This window comes from Capricornis sumatraensis, chromosome 5, assembly GCF_032405125.1.
Source record: "Capricornis sumatraensis isolate serow.1 chromosome 5, serow.2, whole genome shotgun sequence".
Lineage (NCBI taxonomy): Eukaryota > Metazoa > Chordata > Mammalia > Artiodactyla > Bovidae > Capricornis > Capricornis sumatraensis.
Window position 1 is genome coordinate 107,935,521 of NC_091073.1, and position 9,591 is coordinate 107,945,111.

General features: G+C 50.9%; 1 protein-coding gene across 2 annotated transcripts in view; it reads right to left on the reverse strand.

Moving 5' to 3' along the window:
• The window catches only part of PARP12 (poly(ADP-ribose) polymerase family member 12), a 44,756-nt gene extending 35,751 nt beyond the window's left edge, over positions 1-9,005 (reverse strand). For both annotated transcript variants that reach the window (XM_068972564.1, XM_068972563.1), the window contains exons 1-3: positions 8,677-9,005; positions 4,396-4,531; positions 359-659 (exon numbers count right to left, since the gene is read on the reverse strand). In XM_068972564.1, the coding sequence (XP_068828665.1) occupies positions 359-659; positions 4,396-4,531; positions 8,677-9,005 (766 nt within the window). The remainder of the gene's footprint in view (positions 1-358; positions 660-4,395; positions 4,532-8,676) is intronic.
• Between the last annotated feature and the right edge of the window lie 586 nt (positions 9,006-9,591).

Here is a 9,591-nt window from a genome sequence, read left to right on the forward strand (position 1 = left end):
GAACATAACGCAAAGGATGGCCCCAGAACTGTAGAGCATGGCATTCTTAACTGCAGGGTCCTTCACAGGAAAACAAGCTCTCCAGGGCAGAAGAGGGAAGACTAGATAGGGAGAAGCAGTATCACTCATCTCCATGCAGATCTCAGGCCCAGAGGGAATTCACCCACAGCCCACACCAACCCAAATTTGTTTAAAATGTGTTTGTTCACAGCTCTGATTTCAACTCATCTTCACAGCCCCCACTGCCTGGAAAGGGGTGGCCAACTCCCTTTTTCTCAGAGCAGCATAGACTTGCCCAAAGTTACACATTCCATTTGGCAGCCAGCTGGAGTCCAGGAGCCTGAGCTCAGAGCCTTACCGGAAGTCCCCTGTGACTGCGAGGGTAGAGGTGGCACCCGGATGGAGGCAGAGCTCTTACTCTTGATGTCATGAGCATTTCTATAAATGGAAGGCAGCTTGCTCACCAGCTCTGGCCTCATACCCAACTTCTCCAGTTTTTCCAGGTTCTCAGAATTAGAGAAATCATGGGATCTCTTACAGCCAGTGCCAAACTTGCATTCACCCTGTGAAAAATACTGGCAGACATGGAGCTTGATACAGTGCTTTTTAAAGGAACAAGAGCCATACGGTCCATCTCCTTTGTTGTAATGAAGGCAGATCTGTTAACGAAGAAGGAAAAAAGACAGGAGCTTAGAAAGGCCTCACATGACACTACCTCCTTACTGAGCAGTCTCTGGTTAACTGATGTTCCTCCAGAGACCTAGCCAAGGCTGTGACCCTCTCATGACATGGGTCACAAGCTCTGAGAACACCCCTCACTCCAGATGAACAACTGCCCTTGGTAAGTGGGAACCAAGAGGACAGCAGACTGCCCAGAGCAAGCCTCTCTGGTTGGAAAAAAAAAAAACTTCCAGCTGATCAGAGCTGCTCCCTTCATGAGACAACATTTTAATGTAACTCACACAGGAGCATCCTAACAATCCCTGCATTCTACCGACCGCCCCCACTTCACTGATTCACCAACTCCCTCTAACCCAGGACCTAGCTTCTCCCAACTCTTTTTATCTCCAATTTCAGGTCAAAGAGGCTCTGAGGGTTTCAAGAAGGCCAAATACAGCCCTTTCAAAATAAGACTCAGTGAAGTTAACAGGCTTGTTCTGAGTCACAGTTATCTAGTACACCTGGCACAGGTGGTGTCTGCTGAACTGGGTTGTTGGTAAGGTGGGGCTTGAACTTCAATCAGCTGTTCCTTCTCCTCTACATTCCACATTCCTAGAGCTGGGAACCAAGCCAGAGACCATCATGGGCCCACCCACTCAACTCATAGGCATCATATCAAACAGAGCGCTGCAGAACCCAGACCTAGATCATCAGGGACCACCTTCTGGGGATGGAAGCCCCGGGGAGAAGATTAGCAACAGCTGGGCCCTAACTTTGATCCAGTCACTTACAAGCTGCCTGACCTCAAGCAGGCCACTCACCAGCTCCGAGATTCTGTTCCTTAATCCCCTAAATGGGACTAATGCCATCTACAAAGCTGGGCTATTGTGAGAATTAAATGAAAAATATATAAAGTGACTAGAACCAGTGGGTGCTCAGTTCATGGCAGCAACCCCTCAACGGTCATCTGAAGATGAGGGGACTAGCTTGAGAGCAGCAGTCCTGAAGGAAAGCAGCACTGGATCCGAGCTTCTAGCCTGTGTGATAGCACTGTGTCCTGAACCACCTCACACAGCCCAGGAGACAAGACTGCACATTCCAGATGATTCACTTCTGCTGATTCACTTCTCACACCACTAACAAGGTGATTGCTCCAAAAAGTTAATGCCTACCCTCCCAACACAACCTCGCTCCAACTCCCTCCTGTGACACAGGAGGCTGTGCAGATGAACCTCCACCCACCTAGTTCTCTCTCTCCCTCCCACCCTAAATCCAGGTCATGCTGACGTACACACTGTGTCCTGACCAGGCAGGCTCTCTGCCTCCCTCTTCCCAGACCTTCATCCTCCACTCATCCTCCAGCACTCAAAGCAACCACCATCTGCTCCAGGACTCCTTCCCTGGTGCCCAAACTGTGCCCCTGAGACCAGAGCACCAACTCCAACTAAAGCACTGACAATCCCACTAAAGCATTGACAACCAACAGCACCTTGCTATCAACCGCCAACTTGTCCCACCCAGTAGCTGTGCCCCGCCTGGAAGAGCAGAAGGGGCTTCTCATCTCCTTAATGCCAGTGCCTCACCTGTAGTGGATACGCAATAAAGATTAACTGAATTAAATTGATACTAATTTTCAAAAGGCAAAGAAAATCAATTAATACATATTATGTACCAGTCATTTGCTCTATAGCATCTTCCTCAAATAAGTGATTCAATTGAATAATAATTCATTAAAATATAAATATTTTGTTATTAAATATCATTAACATATATCCATCTCATCTCTGTCGCCTCATCCAAGGAGAGCCAGAACAGCCCACAGAACCCATGCTGGCCAGAGAATGACCGCTCAGATCTGCTGCAGAGCGCAGCCAACACTCGGCCTGGCTGCCATCCTCCGTACACAGAGTCCCCGCCCTCAGAGGCAGGCCATTCTGGAGAGACACAGATGTTGCCAACAGGGACTTCAGCTCAGAACTTTGTGCTGGCTGGGCAGAAGCTTTTGGGGAACTGCAGCACAGTCAGGATCCTTTCTGACCCAATCTCCCTTCCTTCCCCTCTCCTGCCACAGATTTCAGGGCACCATCACCACATGGAGGCTCCCCCACCTTCCTCTGCTCCTCCGAAATAAATCTCTCCCACTTGCAATTACATCTTGGTGTCCACTTCTCTTAGGACTTGAACTCGTCCATGACCACTGCAGTGAGCTTCAAAACAAGCGGTTTCTGTCTGAAGTGCAGTATGAGAATTCACAATGACCCAAGTTAGAAAACTGCCCCACAGACCTCCAGAGCCCCATGGTCCCTGCATTTTTCTAAGTCCTGCTAGACAAGAAGGGGCTGGCTGGAATCCCAACCCTCACTAAGCTCTGTGTAATAACTGGCTGCAATCATTGGCCAAACAAGCTCCCCCAACTGCTGGGGTCCAGCCTCAGCAGAGTCCAGGGATACCCTCAAGATAAACGGCATTGGCAAACAAATGAATGACACGGGGAGACCAAGCTTCGGTGAGCGAGGCCCGTAACTTTATTTTCAAAAGGGGCTTTTATACCCTGACTTTGTACATAGAGGAAAATGAAAGATGCAAGGTCATGCAGAGTCAACTCAAACACTCCAGCGGTTTTGCCCTTATTGAAACCAGGATTTTTTTCTGCATACCGTTCCTATAAACAAGGGTCCTATGTTGTGTACATTATCTTCTGGCCTTGGAGGCCTGTTGACATTTTATGACCCTTTTTTTGATAAAGGTTGATCAACCAGAAAACTTGTTTTCCCTTGAAGTGTTTTTTCTTTATACCTCTAATCTGTGTCAGCCTCAGAAAGTACTAAACAAAGTTACATTCTCATGGAGCAAAGGTGCGGTGGGTTACAACAAAAAAAAGAACTTATTAGCTCAAAGGTCTGATGTGGTTAATACCAAGACTACCTGTTTTTCTTACATTCCAACTATATTAACTAATGCACTCCCAGGCACACAATGGATAAGGGATATGGGAACCTGGCAGCAAGCATTGGCTCAACAATGAAACCCTTCACCAGTATTATTTTAATAAAACTTTTTTACCCCTCAAAGGGCTCTATATTTTTAGAATGCTTAGGGTTCCCGTGTCATGGTTGGGATGTTGTGAACAAGCATATGCGTAGGTACAAGAGTCTGGATAAACCTGCCAAGCAAGCTAGAATGCTAACAGTGGGGTTTGAATTGAAATGCTCCTTTCATGTCCAGGAGACTTATCAACTAGAGCCCTAAGTTGATTTTCTCCAGAGAAAGGTGGTCGGGGATAGCCCCCTGTTAATGTCAGAAGAGTTGGTGAAAGCATAATATAGTAAACAGTAGACAGACAGATTTTGGTTTGGGGTAGATGCTAGAGCAGGTCCAGGGAGTCCCTCGAGTCCTGATCCGCCTTGCTTGTCAGGTCTCCTCCACATGACCTTGTTATGGGTGGGATCTCCCGTGCTGGCTGCCGGCACCCAACCTCACAGAAGCCCTGCAAAGGAGGTACCAGCCCAACTGACATAGAAGGAAAGAAGGCTTCAAGAAGTGGCAAGGTTGGTGCAAGGTCACAGATCTAAAAATCAGCAGAGGTGGGAATCCAGTCCAGGGCTCCCAACAGGCAGACCTCAGTGATCACTGTTGGGCCCCTGGAGTTTCTTCTGCTATAGTGTTTCCCTGTCTTCCAACTTCCTGGCCTCTTCCTCATCACTTACCCTCGGGCCCACCCCTCCTGGCACTCACCTCTGGCAAGAGCAAGGGGTCGTTCTGAAACAGGAGCATGCAGAGCTCACCGAAGTTGAGGTGGTCCAAGCCATGTGTTTTCAGCACGCTTACGTTGTGATTGGACATCAAGTTGTGACCGTTCCTACAGTCCTTCCTGCAAACAAACAGGGCTAGGGTCACAGCTGAAATGTCTCCCCACCAAACTCTTATGCTGAAGTCTTAACCCCCAGTACTTCAGAAGTGACTGTATTTGGAGTCTTTCAAAAAAGTGATCAAGTTAAAAATGAAGTCACAGTGGGGGTGGGAGTTGGCGGGGAGCAGGGGCTAATCCAATCTGACTGGTGTCTTTATTAAAAAAAGGCAGGGGGATCAGGACACAGAAGACAATGTGAAGATACAAGAGAAGATGGCATCCACAAGCCAAGGAGAGATGCCTCAGAATATGTTGACAGCGTGACCTCTGACTTCTAGACTCCAGAACTGTGAAAAAATAAGTTTCTTAAGCTACCCAGTCTGTGGAACCTTATTACAGCAGCCTGAGCAAACTGAAACGACTGGCAAAATCAATCTTTAAGATAATTTTTCAGGAATAGTTCCTGACATTGTTTAAAAACATCAGAGAAAACCTGCATGTCCATTAAAAATAACAGTGCTCATCTGTAAAAGAAGAGATGGTACCTTGTGAGTTTTAGGCCCAGGGAAGCACCTCTCAGCAGGTATTTAGTGAGACTTACAGGGCCATTTCCCAAACAGTCAGTGTGCCAGTCACTGAGCACTTACTGGCATTTTAACATTGGCTGAATAAATGAGTGTGGATGGCTTATGATTACAGGTGTGTATACACACACATACACAGACACACCATTGAGGCCCAGCCCTTTTTTCTGCTCCCTTCTTCCAGTCTTTTGATCAACAATTGCCTCTTGAAAACTCACTGCGAGCCAGGAACTGGCATTATGCCCCAAAGAGCCAAAGATAAGCCTTCAAATGATCACCTGGGTCAACAGAACCCAGCAGAGTCAGATAAATCACACCTGCTTGACTCAGACACTGCCATACCTATGATAAGCATCTCAAAAGAAAATTGAATCACTGACTAAACCCGTACTTCCCCTGGGCTCCCCCAATGCAGTAAAGAGCAACTTCCCTCTTGCACTGCACAGGCCAAAAACCATGGAGTCATCCAACCCCGCTCCTCTCTAGTGGATACACAGACATTGAGAAGACTCTAAAATGTGGGAAGCGCAAGGTCAGCTGTGCTCAGAATCCATCAGCAAACAGAGCGGCACCTGATCCTGACAGGAGTGGGGAAGCAATCAGGGAGGGTGCCTGAATGGTATAAAGTCTAAGCCTGATACTAAGGGCTGAGGAACCGGGCACGAAGAGCAGAAAAGACCATTCTAGGCAGAAAAGTGAAAGTGTTAGTCGCTCAGTAGTGTCTGACTCTTTGTGATCCCATGGACTGCAGCCTGCCAGGCCTCTCTGTCTATGGAATTCCCTAGGCAAGAATACTGGAGTGGGTAGCCATTCCTTTTTCCAGGGTATCTTCCTGACCCAGGGATCGAACCCAGGTCTCCTGCACTGCAGGCGGATTCTTTAAGATCTGAGGCACCAGGGAAGCCCCATTCTGGACAGAGGGGCTTCATAATTACAATGATCATGATGATGATGATGGCTACTAAAAGGGCATTTATCATAAACCAGGGTTTGCTTAAATGTTTTGAGAGTTAACTCACAGTGTCCTCAACAAGCCTATAAGGTGGGTAATACAATCCCATTTTGGAGATAAGAGAACTGAGGCTCAGATAAAAACTAATTTGCCCAAGATCACTCAACTGGCAAGGGGCAGAGCCAAGGCAGAGACAAGGCCTTGGGGCTGGGTTCTTGACCACTTGCTCACTGTCCCCTAAGCAAAGGATGGAATAAGGGACCTGGGACCCTCTCCAGAGGTCATCAACAAAAGCAGCAGTGATGATCTATGTCTGCAACAGCTGATCCTGCAGTTGAGGAGGACAGAGAGCTTCACAGGGAAAGCACAGAACATGCAGCTGACCACACCCTCTCTCTCTTATGTGATCCGGAAACAGTCAAAGAAGGAAGGTTCAAGAAACTGTCCTGTGTAAACCACAAAGAAGACAGAAAAAAAAAAAAAAACACAGAACTCAAGATCATCCAGGCCTATAAATACTAGACTTCCAAGACAAAATCTGACCCCAATTTTGGGAATTAGCCTATCTAAAGATAGCAGGTCTGTTATCTTTATTTTACCAACTACAGACATCAACAAGACCCACTAGGGATCTGTCATTAGATCCCTCCATCTACCACCTACTGTATCTACCTTCCTCTCTGCATGCGGCTCCTCCTTCCACCCTGAGATGCTGCCTCTCCACCAGCCCCTGAAGGCTCAATTGCCCTGGCGCTCCACCCTCAGCTTCCACCTCAGATCAGACCCACCCTTGCTGCTGCAACCATAGTAAATGCTGCCCCCAAACTCCCAAAACCTGCATCTCAGTGTCCTGGCAATCCTCCCAAGTTTCAGACCTGGAGAGCTACCCTCTGGGCACTCTTCAAAACAAAACCCTCTCCCACTCTCTGTCAACAGTAAGAAAGATGTCATCTCTGAGTGAACGATAATAAAGAAAAATGAGTCATCAATTATTGAATCCTGTCACCCTCCTCTTACCAGCTCTCCCAAATTTCTCATACATACATCCGTTCCTCATAAGGCCTTATCTGGGTCTTGAAATATCTGAATCTAAGGATTTCTGGGCAGCTGCTTCTCAGGGACATTTACCAGCTCCTTCTGCATCCAGGCAGAGACATCCTGTGGTGCTTGGGTCATGGACAGAAAAATAGCTACCATTCCAGAACTGGCCCATAAAAATCTCCCACTAGCCCTCTACTATCCATCTTCTCTACCTGCTCCTTGGAACCTGATACCCAGACAGCCTTTAAGAGTCATGGGTTGAAGAGGACAGAGTCTAGATCTGCCAGCCTGGGTCCCTAAATGACTATATGGATCAAGGTCCATACTTCACACTGTTAAATCTCACAATTAGACCTGATGTGAGCATGAAGTAAGGTCTATCCTGTTGAGGCAGAAAAAAGAAAAATAACTAAAATTCTTCCAGATGACTGGACTAGCTTCCAAACAGAATCATCATAAGTAAGTAAGTAAAGTCACTCAGTTATGTCCAACTCTTTGTGACCCGGTGGACTGCAGCCCACCAGGCTCCTCAGTCCATGGGATTCTCCAGGCAAGAATACTGGAGTGGGTTGCCATTTCCTTCTCCAGGGGATCTTCCCAACCCAGGGATCAAACCTGGGTCTCCCGCATTGGAGGCAGACACTTTAACCTCTGAGCCACCACTATGAGCACGCATACCACTAAGCTATCTTCCTACAATGCACACCTGATGGCTGCGCTCTTCTGCTTCTTGACGGGCTCCCATTACCTTCAGGGTGAGGTCCCAATTCTTTAGCATTTACCTCTTGAATCTACTCCACAAATCTCACTGAGCGCCTGCCAGGTACAGAGCACAGAGCTGAAGGCCGGGAGAGGCCAGGCAGGACGAAGACGGAGGGGTCTCTGTTCTCTTGAGTTTAAGTTCTACTGAAAACAGTGGGGAGGCCATGATAGGCGCTATGAGAAAAGTAAACAGAACGTGATGGAGAAGAAAGAAAGGGGCTCAAAGGAAAGAGATGCCTGAGTCGACCTGAAGGATACACCAGGCAAACTAGGAAAGGTGGTCCAGGAGAGCAGAGGTCACCCAATGAACAAAGGCTGGAGTTATACCCGGGCCGGAAGGGCACCCTGAGGAGCCCAGGATGGAGGGCCGCCGAGGACCCGTTCAGTTCCCTCAGGGGCACTGGGGGCCAGGGTTAGAAGCTTGCATTGTATTCCAAATGCAACGGAAGCCGCTGGCGTCTAGTCAGCAGGTGAAGAGCTTTCAAAAGATCCCTTCCGTGGCGGGGCAGAGAGCCCTGAGCGGCCCTCAGAGCGGGCTGTGGGCCCCGGGAGCCGCGGGCCCACCCCCACCCCGGTTCGGCCACTCCCAGGCTGTCCCTCCCCGTGCTGGGCCCTCGGTCCCTCTCTGAGGCCACCGCTCGACGCGGAGGCCCACGCCCAGTTCCACGTATTCAGAAAGCGCTCAATAAACGTACGCTGAAGAGAAAGGAGGGGGAGGGGCGCAGGCCAAGGTACAGCCCCCTCATAATCTCTCCCCAAAAATGACGAAGGGCGGGGAGCGAAGAAGACGCCCTCCCCGCGGTCGGGCTCCCGGCGCGGCGCCTTACCCGTCCCTGAGGAACTTGCACTTGCCGTAGAACAAGAACTTGCAGAGGTGCAGCTGCGTGCACAGCCCCGCGCAGCCCGGCTTCGGGCCCAGATGGGCGCCGCAGAGCCGCAGCGGCGACAGGGCCAGCACCACGCGCTCGACGGCCGCCGCGCCCGCCCCGGCCGCCCGCTGCGCCACCACGAAGCGCCCGCGCTCCCGCAGCAGCCGGTCCAGCACTTCGCCGACGACGCTCGGCCGCACGCGGCGCCGTAGCTCCTCCAGCTCCAAGGCGCCCCCGGCCGCGCACAGCACCTGGGTCACCTCACGGAGGAGGGCGGCCGGCGCCATTGTCGTCGGGCCCGCGACTGGAGGGGCGCAGGCGGCTCCCGCGGGGAGGAGACTGCGGCTGAAAACGAAACTGAAAGCTCCCCCCGACTGGGGGAGAACAGAACCCAGTGGCTTCGCCACGCCTCCGGCTCTCAGCTGAGCGGAGCTCGGCGCCTTCCGGCACCGGGCCCCTCAGCTGTGCGCGCCCGCCCCGTCGGAAGCCCGCAGGAGCTTCTTCAGCGTCCGGGGGACTCGGCGACGAGTCCCCTCAGAGTGCTGACAGGAAGAAAGTCAACCCAGCCTAGGGGTCGCGCTTGGCGTTCTGGTAGCGCCTTCGCCGGGACGAGGCTGGGTGGGGCCGCCCGAGAGCGCGCGCCGCCCGCTTTTGACCCGGGCGTCGGGAAATAGCGCGGCAGGCGGACCGCGCACCTTTGCGCCGGGCGCTGGGCGGAGCGGCCTGGGGCGCGCACTTGCGAACCGCCAGGCGGCGTCGCGCGAGTCAAACGCTAGACGCTGAGGGAAACCGCGAAGACGCCCTGGGGCCCCCTCAGGTGGAAGCAATCACCCAGAGTCGCGAAGGCGGCCTCAGTGTTACTTTCTGTTCGGC